Source organism: Chiroxiphia lanceolata, chromosome 4 (genome assembly GCF_009829145.1).
Source record: "Chiroxiphia lanceolata isolate bChiLan1 chromosome 4, bChiLan1.pri, whole genome shotgun sequence".
NCBI lineage: Eukaryota > Metazoa > Chordata > Aves > Passeriformes > Pipridae > Chiroxiphia > Chiroxiphia lanceolata.
In genome coordinates, this window is record NC_045640.1 from 1,484,909 (window position 1) to 1,505,186 (window position 20,278).

General features: G+C 50.1%; 1 protein-coding gene across 6 annotated transcripts in view; it reads right to left on the minus strand.

The window, feature by feature from the left end:
- Positions 1–20,278, minus strand: part of EXOC6B (exocyst complex component 6B) — a 344,538-nt gene that overhangs the window by 189,565 nt on the left and 134,695 nt on the right. For all 6 annotated transcript variants that reach the window (XM_032685217.1, XM_032685216.1, XM_032685215.1 and 3 more), the window contains one exon: positions 4,276–4,452. In XM_032685217.1, coding sequence (XP_032541108.1) covers positions 4,276–4,452 — 177 coding nt within the window. The remainder of the gene's footprint in view (positions 1–4,275; positions 4,453–20,278) is intronic.

Genomic DNA, 20,278 nt, shown 5'->3' on the forward strand with positions numbered 1-20,278 from the left:
CTTATTCCTAGAGCCAAGAATGCCAAACATGAGGAATCTTGGCCATGCCTCACACCTGCTGGTGTCCTGAGTGCCAAACTCCCTCTCCCAGGAGAAAAACTGCCTGGAATTTGTTTGTTTGTCCCTCAAAGATGCCGAGAGGCCGTTTTTCCGAGGGGCGACGTCCTCCCTTAGAACTTCCCTACAAAGGAGCACCAGGGAGCCAAACTGGACCCAACCACTTCACAGGACACCTGTTTTGGGGACAAGAGGAAAAGAGAGATGATGCTGGTGGAGCTTGTCCTGCTGGACTCAACAGCAGCACAGAAGAAAAGCCGCTGAAAACGGGAAGAATCCGGCGGAGCTTTGTAGCCCTCTGGATGTCGTTTACTACAAAGGGAAGAGCTGGCACCGACTGGGCGGTCTGGGGAGCTGCTCACTGTGAAGTGCAAACCCTCCTGCAGCAACTGGACACTCATAAAACCCCAATCTGAGGCTTCTCCCAGCTCGTTTTCCAGCTGTACCCTCTCCCGCGCTCCAGCTCCCTCCGCCTCTGGGAGGCATCTGTGCTCCAGTGGGACGAGGCTGGACCGGGATGTCTCCAAACTGGACAATGCTCATGGAGTTTGTGCTCTGGAGCTGCCAGAGCTCTCTCAAGCTGCTCCAAGGGACAGAATCATCTCCACTGGAATCGACTGTAGGAGCCAAAACCCTTCTGGCTTGTTCTTCCCTTTCAAAGCTCTTCCTGGAAATTTTGCCGCGGGGATGAAGGGATTGCTCCATAGGGGTGAGGAATAACGGGATCACCAGAACAGTTTGCCCAGCCTAGGTGGAGAACTCCACACCAGAACCTCCTGAAGGGCTTCCTAGAGGTACAAATTTACATTTACCCCACTTTTTCCAGCCTGTGAACCAGGATCAGGAGCTCTCCTGCCTAAACTTAAATCAGGACCACCCAGGACCATCCTGTTTTCCATTCTGAGGTTTTCTTGAGGTTTTCAGAGAAGTAGAAGCCTCAGCAATCTCTGGTGGGTAGAACACAACCAAGAACACGTGTCCAGTGGGTGCAGCTCTGTCCCTCTACCCCACAAAGCACTCCAGAACACGGGGGATTGTGCAGGAAATGAGATACCTGCACTCAGGACACTTCATATCAATAATTTTAAGCATTAAGGACCAACCTTGAAACCCAAATTCTGAATTAACAATATTTCTGCACAGATCAGGCAACCAGAAGGAGGAAGGGCTCCCACCAGAAGGTGAAAAGTGAGGAATGAATTCAGCAACCATGGAAAGTGAGAAGTTGTTTTTCCCCTTTCCTTATTAAAGTGTCTCTACCTTGACACACAAGTTTTCTTGCTGTGGTCCCTCACATTGTCTCCCCAGATCTTCTGAGGGGGTGGAGGGTGAGCAGCAACTGAGTGGGGGCTTAAGCACAGACTGGAGTCAAACCACTACACCCAACATTCCTTCAGATTTGGAATCACAGAATCCTTTAGGTTGGAAAAGCCCTCTGAGATCATCCAGTCCAACCATCCCCCAGCACTGCCACTGATCCATGTCCCCAGGTGCCACATCCACAGGGATTTTAAATCCCTCCAGGGATGGGGATCCACCACTGCCCTGGGCAGCTGGGCCAGGGATGGACAAACCTTTTGGTGAAGGAATCTTTCCCAGTATCCAACCTGAGCCTCCCCTGGCACAGCTTGAGGTCGTTCCCTCTCCTCCTGTCCCTTGTTCCCTGGGAGCAGAGCCTGACCCCCCCCGGTTCCCCCCTCCTGTCAGGGAGTTGCAGAGCCAGAAGGTCCCCCCTGAGCCTCCTCTTCTCCAGGTTGAGCCCCCCCAGCTCCCTCAGCTGCTCCTGCTGCTCCAGACCCTTCCCAGTTCCCTTCCCTTCCCTGCACATGCTCCAGCCACTCCACATCTTTCTTGTTGTGAGGGGCCCAAAACCTTACTGGCTCTGTTTCCATTTGAGAGATCCATTTGTACTAATAAATAAATAACTTTCTGTCCAAACAGGAAAAAACCCCAGGAGGCAGGAACATGGGGAACTCAGAACTCATCAGGGACCAAACCTCGTCCCTTTCCCCACTGAGGCAAATCTGGGAGAAGGGGACACAGAGGTCTCCTGCTTGAGGGGCTCCAGGGAACACAGGGGGGTCCCAGGGCTGCACTTCATCACCACGGACAGCACCCACCCCTGCCAGGGCACTGGGACTGAGCCCTCCTGCCATCCACCACCACAGGGTCCCCCTGACTGGGGGGTCACCCCATCCCACCAGCCTGGCTTGGATCACACCCAGGGATGGGACTGCACCTGCCTCGAGATGGGGTGGAATCCTGGAATGGGTTGGGTGAGAAGGGACCTTAAAGCTCATCCAGTTCCACCCCCTGCCATGGACACCTTCCACTAGCCCAGGTTGCTCCAACCTGGCCTTGGACATTTCCAGGGATCCAGGGGCAGCCACAGCTTCTCTACCCAACCTGGGACAGGGCCTCAACACCCTCACAGACAGCAATTCCTTCCCAATATCCCATCTATCCCTGTCCTCTGGCACTGGGAAGCCATTCCCTGTATCCTGTCCCTCCATCCCTTGTCCCTCTCCAGTTCTGCTGGAGCCCCTTTAGGCCCTGCCAGGGGCTCTCAGCTCTCCCTGCAGCCTTCTCTTCTCCAGGGGAACCCCCCCAGTTCTCCCAGCCTGGCTCCAGAGCAGAGGGGCTCCAGCCCTGGCAGCATCTGCGGGGCCTCCTCTGGACTCCTTTAATTTTGCTGCAGGACTGAACAGCCCCCCCAGATGGTTCCAGAGCAGCGAGAGGGCTCTGGGTTGACCCCACAATTCAGTCCCTGTGACGTAAATTGTGATCTCAGTCTGCTCTGGACCCACAGCAGTGATTTAGAGGAGGGAATTATTTGCAGAGAAAAGGCAGAACAGGAGCACAGAACCACTTGACTGACCCTATTTTAAACTTCAGAAACTTGTTTTTTATCCCCTTCTCTGGTCAGTCATGGACTGTTAAAGTCCATGGTCAGGTTCAGGATGACAAACACCACCCCATTCAGGTTCAGGTTGTAGCTGAAATTATCATTTTCTTGACATGAGAGGCTTCAGCAGGAGGAGGAAAAACACCCAGAGTGGCAGACACAATTTGCCAGAAGGTCCAGGGCAAGGCTGAAAGCCAAGAAATCACGAGCACATCAAAAAGCTCCACACCCCATGTCCTGCACTCCAGGTCTGGATCTCCGAGCTGCCTTTCCTACAACACAGGGCTCTGTTCCACGTTATCCATCACAAATCCAAGGTGTCCCCACTCTGCACTATCCTCCAGCACAGGGAGCAAAGAGAGAAGAACCAACCCCACCACGAGGTTCTGGTTTGTGGTTCCTTAAACCCAAGGGAGTTCCAGCTCCGAGGAATCAGCACCAGAAAGGGAGGCAAAGGAGGGAGCACAGCAAAGAATTACAATTGCTTTGAAAACTTCCACCCTGACAATCCTTTTCAGCCCAAAGTACATCTCTGCCACCCAGACAAAGTCTCAAAGAAAAGGTCAAGGATGTCTTGCACTAAGGAGTGATTTATCTTTTTAAGGAAGGATGGATCCAAACTGCCTTTTCCATAAGCACCCAAGTGCAACCTTTGAGCTGGGAGACAGACATGAGATGTCCAGTTCTCAACCCTTGGCCTCTCTGCTGAGCCTGGGAACAAGATCAGGGATAAAAATGCAAAATAACCCAATTTTGAAACGCACAGCCTGTTCTGGATCTTTCTGAGTCTCTGCCCAGCAATGCTGAGAGAGGAGTAGACACCACCTGAGATACCACAACCACCCCCAAACACCCCCTGAGACACCACAACCACCCCCAAACACCCCTTGAGACACCACAACCACCTCCAAACATCACCTGAGAAATCACAACCACCTCCAAACAACATCTGAGACATCACAACCATTCCCAGACACCCCCTGAGACACCACAACCAGCCCCAAACAACACCCCCTGAGACATCACAACCACCCCCAAACACCCCCTGAGACACCACAACCACCCTCAAACACCACCTGAGACTCCGTAATCACCCCCAGACACCACCTGAAACACCACAACCACCCCCAAACATCCCCTGGGACACCACAACCACCCCCAAACTCCCCCTGGGACACCACAACCAGCCCCAAACATCCCCTGGGACACCACAACCACCCCCAAACATCCCCTGGGACACCACAACCACCCCAAACACCACGTGAGACACCACAACCACCCCCAGGCCCCTTGAGCTGCTGTTGCACAGTTACCTCTTCATCCTCATCCTCATCCTCAACATCCAGGATTCCCGAATCTTGCTCAGACATGGGGCTGGTGTTTTTCACCTCCAGGTCTGAGCTGGCGCAGAATTCCTTCTTGGATTTCTTCCCCCCGCTTATCCTGGGATGCTGGGACACGATGTTGTCCAGGTTCCTTTGCTGCTGAGCCTAGGGGGAAAAAAAAAACAAAACCTCAACCCATTTCACCTTTTACCACGGTATCCTCACAATTTTGCTTTTTGGGCAAAAGGATTCCTGCCCCGAAATAAAGACAAACGAGGGAAAAACCCAACACGCGCTTAACGGAATTCAGACCCCGAGCCAGATATTCCAGAGAAACAGAGGGCTCGTTTCAAAACCCTTTCCAGGGGATTATGCAACGATACAAACAATATTCTGCCTCTTCACAAATCCAAATGCCATATTGATCTATTTACAGCCCAGATGCAGGAATATTAGCCCACGGGCCATGTGGTGACTGTCACAGGCTGAATTAAAGGACCTACTTAACCGCTGGATTTGTTCCTCTTTTCAACCCGTGTCAGCGCAAAACATTCCACATCTGGACCCCAGAGGTCCCTGAAAGCATTTTTGTGGTACCCCAGGAGAGTTTAATTGCAGTTGCTGATGTACAGAACGAGCTGTAAAAGGTACTGAGCGAAAAAGCCGCTCGCCGGGAGAAGCCCCGGGATCGCGGGAGCAACGCACGCGGAGTCGGAAAGGGGGGGATATTCCAGGTTTTTGGGGGGGTTTGGGTTTTTTTGGCACTGGGGGGTCAATGTGTGTGACCTGCTGCGTGAAGTCACTTGGTTTCCTCATTGTTATCCAGCACAATATTGACGGGAAAAGCGGTTCAGCCCCAATTGTTCAAGAGTTGACCAAGAAGTTCGAACCGAAGGGGAAGGACAAGGAGCGGGATCAGCACGGGGACACGAGTGGCACAAGTGCCAAAGCCTGGTCAAAATAAAAGGGAAAAGGCCAAGCCAATGGATGTCGTGGTTCTGCACATGTGGGTTTATGTCCTGGTGTAACCAGAAAACAAACACTCCGCAAACCTGGAATTTACAGGGGTTTATACCCACAGATTTTGAAGATCCCTCCCATATTTTTGTAGGAATTTTTGATGTATCAGAAGAAAGGTGTGCAGAAATCAGAGAGCAGTTTGGGTTGGAAGGGATCTGAAAGACCACCTCATTCCGACCACCTCATTCCAACCCCCTGCCCTGGGCAGGGACACCTTCCACTATCACAGATTGCTTCTGGTCGTTCTGGAATTCTGTGAGGTGGCAAAAGGGGACCATTCCCTGTCCCACAGCCCAGATTTTAAAGGAAGAAGGGAAACCACAAACCATATTGGAGATATGTTGTCAGCGACACCAACCACGCAGGGAAACCAAAGGAGGACTAAAACAAATGTCAACTATTCAAAATTCCCAATTACTTTTGCCACCTGAGCTGCAGAAAGGAGAAAGATCCATCTAATGTGCAAACCCCCACAATTATTTCCTAAAAAGTCTTAATATGACCCCAAAATAATTTATGAGCAGGTTTTATTCTGACAGCCTCGAACTCCCTTCAGAATCCCTCCTGATCACCTGAGTAGTTCCTACATCTCAAGAATATTAAAAGATTAAAAGGGACACCAAAACCCAAGCACGGGAGATCTTATCCCTTGAAAATCCACCGCTGTGGGACGTGAACATGCAGCTGGCTTCATCTTAATTAACAAACACGGCAAATGATGACAAAATTCAATATATAAAGCTGACACTGGACGTGGCTACACCAGGAATTGCACCAGGAATTGGAGCTAACCCTTAGCAGAGCTATCCCACAGCACAATCTTGACCTCTAGTGGTCGGAAAGCAGCAGGATCCTCGATGTTCCCTACAAGTGCTCCTACAAGACAAGCACCAGCTGAGCAAGGGGACTCCCAACCAGGCTTATTAAAAAGATCTCCGAAGGGATGAGTCTCAACAATGGGGATTTTTTGCAACAAAAAGCCCCGGGAAAAGGTCTGGGTGGACGCCGCCGAAGTCACAAAGTTTGCGACCGACGTCAGGACTTGAAGCAACTGGGGGGGGGGGGGGGAAAGTGGGTGTTTTTCACATTGGAAACCTCCAACTTCAGAGGCACAACTCTATAGAAAGCCATTGCAACACCCTATAAAGGGAATTAGGACTTCAAAAAAGGGGAGGGAGCCGTTTGGTCCCTCTGAAGCTCACACAACAAAGAGCCGGGGCTCGAGTCCACTCTCAGATACACCCATTTATGACATAAGTTTCCCAACTGAAGCGCAACGAGGTTGTAACTCTGAGCCCACTGTAAATTCCACCCGAAGCGAGCCCGGCGCGCTCATTAAAAAATCCCCAATTTATGTAATCTTTCTTCTTCTTCTTCTTCTTCTTCTAGAAAGGGAAGAAATCAAAGAGTGGGAAAAACGCCGAAGTCTTGGATAAAACGCCGCGCTCGAAACGGATCATTAACCAGGGCGGAGCTGCAGAGGCGGCCATGGGAGAGGGAAAATTTGGGATAACGAGCTGAGCTCCACTGCCCAAGCCCTCAGCAACTCTCAGGCTGAACACAGAATTTAGTGTCACCAGACAACCTCACAGAACCCCAGAACAGGCTGACTTGGAAGGGACCCACAAGGATCATCGAGCCCAACTTCATGGATATTTTCTCCAAGGATACGTTATCTTGGTCCCCATCTCTTTTCCAACAAGGAATGTCTTCCTTCAGCTTCATCTCTGCTCAGAGGAGGACAGCAGTACACTAAATATCTACTGACCAGGTGGCAATGTTAATAAGATCCAAAGCAAATCTTAATAAGATTTAATTAATTCTGGTCATTTCGAAAACCCCAAAGTCAAGAAAATGTGTCTTCCCAGGTCAGGTTGCTCCATGTGAAATTCAAACACCACCTTTTGATTTTGCACTTTTAATGTGAATAAAACTGAGGTTTATCGAGAGAATTTTGACCTGAATTAAAGTCCAAGGACCAACTGGGAAAATCTAAGAATCCCAGAATGGTTTGGATTGAGAAGGGACCTTAAAGATCATCCTGTTCCAACCCCCTGCCATGGGCAGAGATACCTTCCACTAGCCCAGGTTGCTCCAAGCCCCATCCAACGTGGCCTTGGACACTTCCAGGGATCCAGAGGCAGCCACAGCTTCTCTGGGCAACCTGTGCCAGGGCCTCCCCACCCTCTGAATGAAAATAAAGGACAAAAATACACATCCCAACTCCCAGATATCCAGAAGAAGCAGCCACAGGATAATCCCAGTAGCACAAAAGCTTCTGCACCCACCAGGAGCAACTTTTACCTTTGGGAACCTTTACCTTTAGGAAGTTGTGGGGAGGGAAAAGTTACAAATTAGAAGAGATTTTTCCAGGGATTTCTACCTTACAGGGCAACAGAAGTGACCCAGTGGATGTCTGCTCCCTTCCAGCACACCGGGAATGTCACATTCCATACCCCCAGCTCGCGGAGCCGCCGCTCCGTCCTACGATGGGCACGGTCCTGAGGGGTTGGGGTGACCCACAGCCAAGGTGTGACGCTGGAACAACCCAACCTCCGCTCCAGAAGAACCAGTAATTGCTTTTCCATTACCGGGAGGGCATTTTCCCCTGCCCCCCACATTCCCGGCAGGAAACAATCTGGAACTTGAAGTGACCTAAAAGTGAGAAATATCGAATTTTCTTTAAACTTCGGCGGCGTTGGGTGAAGTCACCGAGGTTTCAGTTTCACCCTGAGAGAAAGGCAGAGCTGGGGTGAGGCCCAGAGGAAGCAACCACGGAGAAATTGGGGTTTAACAGCCCAGGAACTCCCCTCTCCCCCCCCACCCCCAGCTCGTTCCCCACACCTTTCCGGCGCAAGAGATTTGACGTCGCACGTAAAAGGATGAAAAATGACCTGCAGAGGAGGCACATTTGGGGTTTTTAACGTCCTGTTTCACATCAAGGCATCTGTGGGGAGCCCAGTGAGGAGCCACGCTCGAGGGAAACCACATCAAAGCCCGGGTGACACTCCCGACGTGCCCTCTGGAAACGGAGGGACCTGGGGCTACGGGGAGGAGGCAAAAAGCCTTCAGGGGATTAAAAAAAAAATCAAATCTTAAAAAAAAAAATCAAATAAAAAATCCCCCTTCCCTTTTGGTGTGGTTTACATGAAAGCAAGTGCATTCTTGTGTTATTCTGTCAAATGGCCTCCATCACTCAGGACTATCAATATCTGGGCTCTGCTTATTGTGACGATAAAACAAAAGGTAAGAACATCCCCCCCCAGTCTGTTCGTGGCTAATGTTCCACTGAGCAATGACACACTGAGTGTTTGGGTCAGGGAGCTCAAGTCCCCCCCCAGGCACAGCTACTTTCTTCATCCACAGCAGTCTGGCAGAGCAGGAACATCCCACACTGCTCTGCCATGGGAGATATTCCAGGCCCTGGTAGCAGCTCTGCTCCCAGACTAGTTGATGGAAGAAGTAAAGGCAGTTTTTCACCTCCAGGGTCAGGTTTAGGTCAGTGACCGACTTTTGCAGCTGTAACCAGACCAAGGTTGGCCACTGGGAAGTCCTGGAGAGCTTCTAGGAGACCTTGGAGTAATCTGGTCCAGTGGAAGGTGTCCCTGCCCATGGTAGGGGGTGGAATGAGATGGGCTTTAAGGTCCCTTCCAACCCAAACCATCCAAGATTATGGAACTCATGTAACCTGTACATCATTCCACCAAGTGCTTTTGGGGTTTTCCCTTCAAGCCTGTCCTACAAGAGTCCTAAATACCAACTCCCAGAGAAGCTGTGGCTTCCCCTGGATCCCTGGAAGTGTCCAAGGCCAGGTTGGAGGGGGTTTGGAGTAACCTGGGCTAGTGGAAGGTGTCCCTGCCCATGGTAGGGGGTTTGGAATGAGATGGTCTTTAAGGTCCCTTCCAACCCAAACCATTCTGTGATTCTAAGCCCTCCAAATGAAGGATTTTCCTCAAGATTTCAGGATTCAATCCCGAAACAGTCGGAACAGCGACTCCCCCTTCCCCACCCACCACAACTCACCCGAGCCAACCCAACCAACGGAGCTCACAGACCCAACATTCTGCAGGAGGAACTAAAGGTGCTGCCTTAAAACACCGGTGACAAGTTACATTTGAATGTTTTGTGGCTGAATTTGTCACAGTCAGATTTTTCCAAGGAACTCAGCTGCCCGTGACCAAGGCCCCAAACCTGCCACCCCAACTACACCGGGAATGACACGGAGGAGCAGAGCAGGCCATGGATTCCTCCAGGCCCTGCCTACAGGAGCCAGATCCCTCCATAAGGAAAGTTGTTTTACCACCTACATGAGGAACCGACTCTTTTAAAACTCAACCAGCTTTCTAAAGGGTTTTATAACGTCGCCTTGTCTTCTGCACCAGTGTAGAAACGTGTGAGTGTCTCACCTCCCATCACCTCCACCCACCAAGGAACTGACAATATTTACTTTTGAGAAGAATCTAATTAGCTTTTTCCTGATGAGACACGAGATAAGGCCCCAGAAAAAAGGAGGGTTGATGATTTAAAGGGAGCGTGGCTGTGGCTGGTGGGTGGTTTTGATTAGTTACTGCCACGACTGGTTTACAGACCCCTCTAATGGGCTGAGACACACAACTCTAAAATATCATTTCCCAGTATCCCTAGGAATGGGATAAATATTCCTTAAACAATCTTTGGAAGGAGGTGGGGGGGGGAGAGGTGGGGAATGAAAAAAAAAAAAAAAGCAGACTGGTTATGGGAGGGGGGGGAGAAAAAAAAAAAAGCAAGTTAATAAAAACTGACAGTAGGGCTGGAGCCCGGCCAAGGAGCCATTCCAGAGTTATAAAATCCCCCTCGGATCAGATAAAAGCAGGGATTATTATTGCAAGGTGTAAACTCAACACACTGACACAGCTTCTGGTTTGAGTTTGCCCAAAAAAAAAAAGCCCGTGGCCTGTCAAGGATGATAAGGGGCTTGGCCTCTCCGCTCTCGCCGCGTTAACTGGTTATCAGAGCAAACAATTTGTTGGAGGTTTGTCTGACAAAGTTCACCCTCAGCACAGGAAGCTGGGCCCAACAACGGGATTTCTTTCTTTTTTTTTTTTTTTTTTTAACTCTATTCCTCATTAAAACAAACAGAAATGCAGCATTCAAAAGGGTTTTTCTCCCCGGTGCTTTCGTTCCCTAAAATGACTCTTCCGCCTCAGTGTTAAAACCCAGCTCGTGATCCCAATATTCTTAAATGCCAATTTTTGCTCAAATGGAAGGCTTTGGCATCGACTGTGTGATGATGGGGAACACACAACCCTCCCTTTGCTTTTGCTTTCACCCCGTGGTTTATCCCCCATCCCCACACTCCTGCTCCTTTCCCTCGCCCACAAGACCAACTCAGCAATATTCGAACCCTCAGAGTTCATCGCAAACTTCGCTTGGTTAATTCGGCATTTTACATAAAAACCTATTAAACCTCAGCTGGGTTTTTGGGGGAAGCTCCTCAGTACAGCGTTTGGAAATGGGAATGAGCAAGACTCTCCTTCCCTGGGAGCTGTAAAAAGGAGTTTATCACATTAACATCGATAAAAAGACTTGGGCAACCACGTCCTCCGGGCGAGCTGCACAATAAAAGACCAAAAGCCATTTTTTAAGAAGCCCTTTGTGCGGCAAAGCATTGATTTACACCCCCCCTGTGTGATCCAGAGCTGGGCAGCCTTCAAAAGTAGCTCAGTTCTGCGATTACAAAGTTTATTTATCACATTTACACAGAGCGGAGAAGCCGAAAATTAGATAAGTGGCCTGAAAGCAGGAGGAGGACGGGTGTTGTACAAGGTATTTCAAACACATTAAAGCCCGTGGCCCCCACAACTCCGCAGCCCAGGGCTTTGTTTAACCAGTCCCCAGAGCTCTGGGGAGATAAATAGTTTACCATTAAGCAACTGGATGGAGGTTCTTTGATTAACTTCTCCCGACAATTTTAAAACTCCTTTTCCAACTGAAAACCCCCTGTCCCTATGCAACGTCCCAGCCCACGCTCTGAGCTCGGGGTGTTTGCACTCTGCCTTTCCACGAGGCACCTGAGAGGCTCCTCTGAGACAGGATTATGACTCAAAGCCCCAAAGTGGAAACTCCCCCAGGTCGGTCCAACCTCTTGTTAAGTCTTAATTGCAACCCAACCAAGGAGCAAAAAGAGGGAGCAGCAGGGAAATCACAACCAAAACCGGTCACAGGTGAGAGGGTCCAACTCTCACCCTGCCCGCAATGACTCAGGTGCACACAACCGTGCAGGATCAAGCCTTGGCTTTCAGAGCTCTCTGAGGCACCAGGGAATTGTAATTATTTTCTGAGGGTTTGTTCCAACATGCTCCCTGACAATCAAGGCATGACAGAGGTAATGGGGTAGGTGTTTTGTTGTTTTTGTTTTTTTTTTCCATTGAAACTGTTAAAAAGGCAAAAATCCAGACAGGAGGCTTTGCTTCTCCAGAAACTGAGGTCAGGGTGAAGTTGGAGGAGGGAGGGAAGAAGGAAAGGGACAGAACTCAGGCTTTGACTTCAGGACACATTGTCATAGAACTAGAGAATCACAGAATTGCAGAATTACAGAATCACAGAGGCAGAGAATCATGGAATGGTTTGGGTTGGAAGGGACCTTAAAGCTCCTCCAGTCCCACCCCCTGCCACGGCAGGGACACCTCCCACTAGCCCAGGTTGCTTCAACCTGGCCTTGGACACTTCCAGGGATCCAGGGGCAGCCACAGCTTCTCTGCCCAACCTGTGCCAGGGTCTCCTCACCCTCCCAGGGAGGAATTTTTTCCTCTAGACCGGGTTGCTCAGACTGTTGCTCTACTCTTGGTGCTCCCACTAAAGATCTCCACAACGCAGCACTGGAGCTTGGTAGCTCCAAGGAAATGTCCTCCTCCATCTGACAGCAGTCAAAGAGGTCTCCAGCCCCCAGCATCCCTCCCAACACAGGAATATTCCCACTCCAATAAGTGAGGCCTGCAGGCAGCTCCAGCAAGTGCCGGCACGCTGGCCCTCACCTCTCCCGAAATCCACCCGGGCAACCCTCCAGTGCTTCCCTCCACCTCCAGCCTTGGAACCCTCATACCTATGGCAGTTCAGGGTAGAAAGAAGTCGTGGATTAGATCTCACAAAAGGGTGAAGGTGTGTTGGCCTGTGAAGCCTTTCAGGGTTTGATCCACGGGTAATCCTGGAAAAACAATTCCGGCGTGCTCACGGCTGCTGCTTCAGCTTGGAGCTCCCCCTGCCCGAGCTCTGACACGACACCAACATCTCTGAATAGGCTGATTCCAACATTTCCCAATGATTTGACTCTCATGTTTCCTTTGCACTTTCTGGGGGGGGTGCAGTCACCTGAAGCTCCTGGTTTTCTAAGGACCAGGCTGCCAAATATCCCCATTTTCTGGGCCACAACTTAGAGCAGAGGAAGGGTTGTTTCTCCAGCCAGAGAAGCAAACAAGGATTATTGTTCATTGGTGCTCCACACTTATTCACCTTGACCACACTGACTCTCACAACATTACCCTGGGAAGTGTTAACCCTCCCAGCCTGGCCTCGGATTCATCCCTAGTATTCCCTCCTCTGTGGGAGTTCCCAAACTGCTGGTTCACACACCCTCTCTCTGGGCCTTGTCAAGCATTTTGGAGATAAGTTTCCTCTCAAGATTCTGCTTTTGTTTCCTTTTATCGCTCTGCTCTGGGTTTCTGCAACATTCTGAGGAACCAGCTGCGTTCAAAGCACCGACGTGAGATGGTCCCGATTATCCGGAGGCACACGGAGACTTGGAAAACACAAGGATAAAGCTCTGAGTGGGGAGTCCTGGGTAAAACAGGTTCTTGGCTTTTCCACAAGATTTATGGACCTTAAAGGCCATCTCATTCCACCCCCTGCCAAGGGCAGGGACACCTTCCACTAGACCAGGTTGCTCCAACCTGGCCTTGGACATTTCCAGGGATCCAGGGGCAGTCACAGTTTCTCTGCCCAACCTGGGACAGGGCCTCAACAGCCTCACAGACAGGAATTCCTTCCCAATATCCCATCTATCCCTGCCCTCTGGCAATGGGAAGCCATTCCCCCTTGTGCTGTCCCTCCATGCCTTGTCCCCAGTCCCTCTCCAGCTCTCCTGGAGCCCCTTCAGGCCCTGCCAGGGGCTCTCAGCTCTCCCTGGAGCCTTCTCTTCTCCAGGGGAACCCCCCCAGCTCTCCCAGCCTGGCTCCAGAGCAGAGGGGCTCCAGCCCTGGCAGTAGCTCCGGGGCCTCCTCTGGACTGTCTCCAGCAGCTCCACGTCCTTGTGCTGTTGTTCCCAGGGCTGGAGCAGCTCTGCAGGGGGGTCTCAGCTGAGACAGGGGCAGAGGGGCAGAATCCCCCCCTGCCCTGCTGCCCATGGTGGGGGATCAGCCCAGGGCACAGGGGGGTCTGGGTTGGGGCATCTCCAGCCTCTCACCCACCAACACCCCCAAATTCTCCCCAGGGCTTCTCTCCATCCCTTTTCCTTCAGCCTGGATTTGTGCTGGGATTTCCCTGACCAGCTGCAAGACTTTGCACTTGCTTTTCATGAACTCCACGAGGTTCCCATGGTCCCACCTCTCCAGGTCCCTCTGGATGCCCCATCCCTTCCCTCCAGCATATCCACAGCCCCTCTCACCTCAGTGTCCTCAGCCTCAGTCCCGCTGTCCATGTTGCCAACAAAGATTCCAAACTGTGCTGATCCCAATCCCAATCCCCGAGGACACCACTCGTCGCTGGTCCCCACTTGGACAAGGAGCCATTGGCCAAAACTCTCTGGGAGTGACCATCCAGCCAATTCCCTCTCCACAAGAGTGGTCCATCTGTCCAATCCCTGTCCCTCCAGTCTGGACACAAGGATGTCCTGTGGGATGGTGTCCAATCATCCAGGTGGATGATGTCACTCATTTTTCCCCTTTTCCACCACGGCTGTAACAGGAAGCCAGGAAAGCATCACAGGAGCTCCAGAATCCCAAAATCTAAGGAACTTCCTATTGTTTTGTTCCTGTCTCCTGGGGAACACAGGCAGCAGCAGCAGCACCTCCACCTTCAGAACACTTTAAAAAAACATTTTTAAAAAAACAGGGAGAAATCCTTCTTGGAACAAAGAGAGTGTTTCATTCTGTTTAGGAATAACCCCTCTGGTTTGGTTTTGGGTTTTTTTGATGAGAAAACCCACAAAGCTGATGCCAAAAGGGCTGAGCCACAAAGACCAGCTTTGCTTGTTAAGAACTAAATGGCTTTTTCAAGAATAATCAAGAATGATCCGTGAGCTTTGGGGTAGGAGGAGAAGAAAGCAGAACATTATTCTGTTATTTCTGGCTTTAATTAATCACAGAATTAAACAGGCACAGCCTCTCCGAGCGTGGTGACTTTCAGGACTATTTAATCCCAATATGAAAAGTTTCATTCAAAAGAACTTCACAGCAGAGTTCGAATTTCATTTTTCTCCCTTCACTTCACACAAGATTCCTCCGATGCTTTGGAATATTCTGTTGATAAACATAATTTTTCCTGAGCATGAGGCTCGGGGATTTAGAGAAGAGATTACAGCAGAGAAGAACGAAATTTATATATTCATCACACAGCATTTCTCTGAACTGAACCCACTCTCTGAACTGAAACCATTTCTCTGTGGTCTTTTTTAACATAAAAATGAACTTAGTCAACATATTACATAATTCTTCTCCACCACAGTATGTTCCCAAGATTTTTCTCCCAGCATCTATCACTAATATTTCACTTACACCACAGTTTTTAGCTCTGAAACTGGAAAGACTGTAAAGGCAGGTCGATAAATCAAAACCTGATCTCATCCTGCTCCTGTAAATTCACTTAACATTCAGCCTTTAAAGCATCAGAGGTTATTGCAAAATTCAAATTATGCATTGAAAAAAATCACATCCATATTCAGAGTTCCTCCAACTTTCCCAATTCACGACCAGAAAAACTCAGGCAAGTCCCTAAATCTGCTCTTTCCTGGACGTGATCTGCCCTCTAAAGGCGCGTGGGGAAACTACAAACAACTTCTCAGCCACAAATGAAGACCTGAGAGCGTTACTCACCCTCTTGTTTTCATTTTCTGGCCTCTCCCTCACAATTTTCCTACAGTTCAGCCACTCAGGAGGGTCCCAGGCTCAACTTAACCCAAATTCAACCCACCCAGGGACAATCCTGGTCCCAATAACTCAAAGAAAACTCCACCGTTCCTGAACAGAGCCCAGATCTCACTCCTGAGGACACAGGTTTCAGAGATGAGATCAGGCATAAATAAGATGCAATCCAGGCTGAATTCCATCTATTTTACAGTCCAGTATAATGTGGCAAGTCGCTGGTCAGGACAATGTCACCGATGTGGCAGCACCATGTTTGTGCTTCCCTCATCCCCGGAAGTGTCCCAGGCCGGGTTGGAGCATCCTGGTCTAGTGGAAGGTGTCCCTGCCCATGGGAAAAGATGTTTTTTACAGTCCCTTCCAACCCAAACCATCCTGTGATTCTACATTTGGCCCAACCATTCAAAAAAATCCTGCAAAAAGACTTTGCCCTCAACACCGTTGCTGCTTCCATCTTAAAGGAGAAGTCCGTCACAGCTGGAAGATGGGAAGTAGGAACAGCTGGATTTCCACTCCCCATTTCCTAAGAGGCAATATTTGCTCTCATTCCAACCCCTGGAGCCATCAGCTCTTCCAGGTTGACAGGGGCTCAAGAACACAACAGTTTTTTTCAGGCACAACAGTTTTTTGGTTACTCAAAGCCTGTTCCTCTCAAGCAAAACCTGCTCATCCCTGACATTCCAAAGGAAAAACAAGAGATGGAAAAGCTCAGCGCTGCCATTCACTAGATCCAAGTGCACATCTCTCCAGGGAATGGTTGGAGCTGTGCCAGGAAAGGGGCAGGTTGGATCTCAGCACAAGGTTCTTCCCCCAGAGGCTGGTTGGGCACTGCCCAGGCTCCCCAGGGCAGTGGGCACAGCCCCAAGGCTGCCAGAGCTCCAGGAGGGTTTGGACAGTGCTCTGAGGGACAGGGTGGGATTGTTGGGGTGTCCTGGGCAGGGCCAGGAGTCGGACTGGATGGTCCTTCTGGGTCCCTTCCAGCTCAGGATATTCTGTGATTCCATGATCTCTTCTTCCCATTACATCTTAGTGTATAAGCTCCGCTTATAAATCCAGAGAGCACGAGCTGTCACAGAGCATCGCCCCAAATTAAATGCACATTTCACAGAATAAACGTTCCAGCAGCGCCTGCTGTGCCTTTACATTGCAATTACCCACCACCAGGACAAGACAATCACAGAGTCACAGGATACTCTGAGTTGGAAGGGACCCACAAGGACCATCCAGCCCAACCCTCAGCCCTGCACAGGCCCAGCCCCAAGAGTCCCCCCCTGTGCCCCAGAGGATCAGCCAAACCCTCCTGCAGCTCTGGCAGCCTTGGGGCTGTGCCCACTGCCCTGGGGAGCCTGGGTAGTGCCCAACCACCCTCTGGGGGAAGAACCTTTCCCTGAGATCCAACCTGAGCCTGCCCTGGCACAGCTCCAGCCATTCCCTGGGTGCTGTCCCTGGTCTCCCCAGAGCAGAGCTCAGTCCCTGCCCCTCCTCTGCCCCTGCCCAGGCAGTTGAACTGCAGTGAGGTCTCCCCTCAGTCTCTTCTTCTCCAGCTTGAACACACCAAGTGCCCTCAGTGTCCTCCTACGGCCCTTCCCCACCTTCGTTGCCCTCAAGGACAAAGGAGGAGCTGTGGTGGGATCGCAGCTCCTGGCAGGGGCAACTTGAACACTGGTACAGGAATTTGCCATAACAAAATGTATCAATAGCCTGGAAACCTGTAATCCCACTTGCTGTGCATCTTTTTTTTGCTTTTGTGGAATCACATAATCCTCCAGATTAGAAAAGAACTCCAAGATCACCCAGTCCAACCTTCAACCAATATTCCCACCCCCACTAAACCGCATCGCGTCCACTCGTTTCCTGAACACTTCCAGGGATGGTGACTCCACCACTGCCCTGGGCAGCCTGTTCCAGTGCTCAACCACTCTTTCCTAAGGCCAGGAATGGGCTTTTGGATCCAGACACCTCCACATCTCTCTGTTAGTTCTCTCTCTGGATTCCCCACACATGGATCCTAAATGGGAGATGGGGTGTTAACACCCTAAAGACTGACGTCATTCCCAAGCATTCCACATATTCCAAACAGGTTGTTTTCATAGAATCATAGAATAGAATCATAGAGTCATAGAATCATAGAGTCATAGAATCATAGAATCACAGAATCAGCTGGGTTGGAAGGGACCTCAGAGATCATCAAGTCCAACCCTTGATCCAACCCCGCCCTGGTTCCCAGCCCATGGCACTGATGCCACATCCAGTCTGTCCTTAAACACCCCCAGGGATAGAGAATCCACCACTTCCCTGGGCAGCCCATTCCAATGGTGAGTACCCTCTCTGCAAAGAATTCCTTCCAAATATCCAACCTAACCCTCCCCTGGCACAGCTGAAGACCGAGCCCTCTTGTCTTGCTGATGGTTGCCTGGGAAAAGAGACCAACCCCCCCCTGGCTCCCCCCTCCTGTCAGGGAGTTGCAGAGAGTGAGGAGGTCTCCCCTGAGCCTCCTCTTCTCCAGGCTGAACAGCCCCAGCTCCCTCAGCCTCTCCTCCCAGCACTTGTGCTCCAGTCCCTTCCCCAGCCTCGTTGCTCTCCTCTGGACCTGCTCCAGCCCCTCAACGTCCTTCCTGAGCTGAGGGCCCAGAACTGGACACAGCACTCCAGGGGTGGCCTCACCAGCACTGTGGCCACACCTCACTGACCTGGACTGAAATTTTTGGCCCCAGTACCTGCCAGGGAAGATGTGATGTAGGACACCAGCCCATCTCCTCCAGACACAGCTCTGGAAAAAGATTTCCCGTGGAATTTCAGCCGGATTCGCCGAAGCCACCAGTGGGGTGCATAAATCAGCAGGACCCTTTGGTGACAAACTTCCTTCAGAGCAACATATGGCACAAAACAAGGAGGAGCCCAACCTGGAGGAATTTTTTCTTTTTTTTTTTTTTCCAAAGCTCTAATTCTACTTCTCTCTCCCCTCAAATACATTTTTTGAGGAATATTCCAGGAAACGCCCAGTTTCCCGGGTGTCGTTTCTTACCCTCATAAAGCACTTTCTGATGATTTACATTTCCAGTTTCAAACCATCCCTGCCAAGAGCATGGAAGTAATCGCAGGAAAAATGACAATGAGGGAAAAAAAAAGAGGAGAGGGAGGGGGAAGCACAGATTGGAATTGGCTGGACAAAGGAAAGTGGCATCTCTGAGCAGATGAGCCTGAATCCAGCACCCAAAAAACTCCATGAGGTTCCACGAAACTCATCTGCACTTCGATCCCTCTTTGTCCATTCCAGTGAATTAATCCATTTTATTTAATTAAATTTGCCTAACGACTTGTTTTCAGGAAAAATTATAAGAGGGAAATTATAAGAGAGCTGGAGAGGGACTTGGGAGAAGGGATGGAGGGACAGGACAAGAGGGAATGACTTCCCAGTGCCAGAGGGCAGGGATAGATGGGATATTGGGAAGGAATTACTGGCTGGGAGGGTGAGGAGGCCCTGGCACAGGTTGGGCAGAGAAGCTGTGGCTGCCCCTGGATCCCTGGAAGTGTCCAAGGCCAGGCTGGACAGGGCTTGGAGCAACCTGGGAAGGTGTCCTTGCCCATGGCAGGGGGTGGAACTTCACAGTCTTTAAATTCCCTTCCAATCCAAAGCATTCCATGAAATATAACATATCAGCAATACCTCAGCATTTAGGCATTTCATGGAATAATTTAGGTCGGAAAAGACCTCTGAGATAATCAAGTTCAACCTCTGACCCATCACCACCTTCTCAACCAGAAGTTTTCACCCAAAGACACCACAAGGTCCCCCAGGAGGAACACCCTGGCATTATTTTATGCACATCACAAAGAATTCCTTGCTCAAAAACAACCAAAAAAAACCACCAGGAGAATAAAATCCAAGGGATACAAATCCCAATTATAAGAACAGGATCTGAAGGGTTGAAATGTTGAGGAACTTCCCCAGAGTGTCACAATCAGTCCCCACCACCACGGATCCATCCCACACCTCCAGGCCCTCCTTCCCTCCCGTTTCAAACTCCCAGACTTCCAAAATCCAATCCCATTTTTTTTTTTAAAAGCCTGAAACAACCGGCAGCTTGCACTGGAAAAAAAAAAAAAAGGGAGGGGGGCAATTAGAAAATCAACATTCCTCCAGCTTCTCGTTAGGAAAAGTTTTATATCCCTCCAACAACATGTGGCACTGGGAAAACCTGGCAGAGGGAGGAATGCCCTTGTCCACCTTTCATAAACACAACAACGTTTTCAGCCTTGGCAGACACGACCTGGTTCCTGTTACGAGCTTTTTTCCATTTCAAATTTACTAGTTAATTTTATGGAAACAAATAAAGGGACCTGCGCATTATAAATCTATTAAGGATAAAAAACGCAAGGCTGCAAATAAAACCCGAGAAAAATCTCACACCTCCTCGCCAGCCCTTTCCAATTTTCATTTATATACCTTTTAAAAGGGGGGGGGGGAAAAAAGTGCCTCTCAGAGGAGCTGGGAGGTCTTTTTTTATTCCCAGTAACTGGCACATGTGTGGCATCGCTGTTTAAATGTGCAGGTTGATTGTCCCATCTCTCTTTTCCAGGTAAATAATTCCACCTGCTACTGGTAAATAGGGGAAAAAACCTAGCTTTTTAAAGGATATTTTAAGTATATTTAAGGATATTTTCCTCTCTCCCCAGGAGGAGGGTGGTAAGGGAAGGGGAAGGACAAAATTCCATCCAGAGGGTTTCAACTGGTTTGGCTCCACCTGGAGTTAATGGGGCTGCACCTGCTTTTCACAAGGTGTGAACCTGCTCAAGGGAGGCACTGGCACGGCCTCGATCCCACAGAACAGTAGGGAGGGAACTCCAGGAGGGACAGG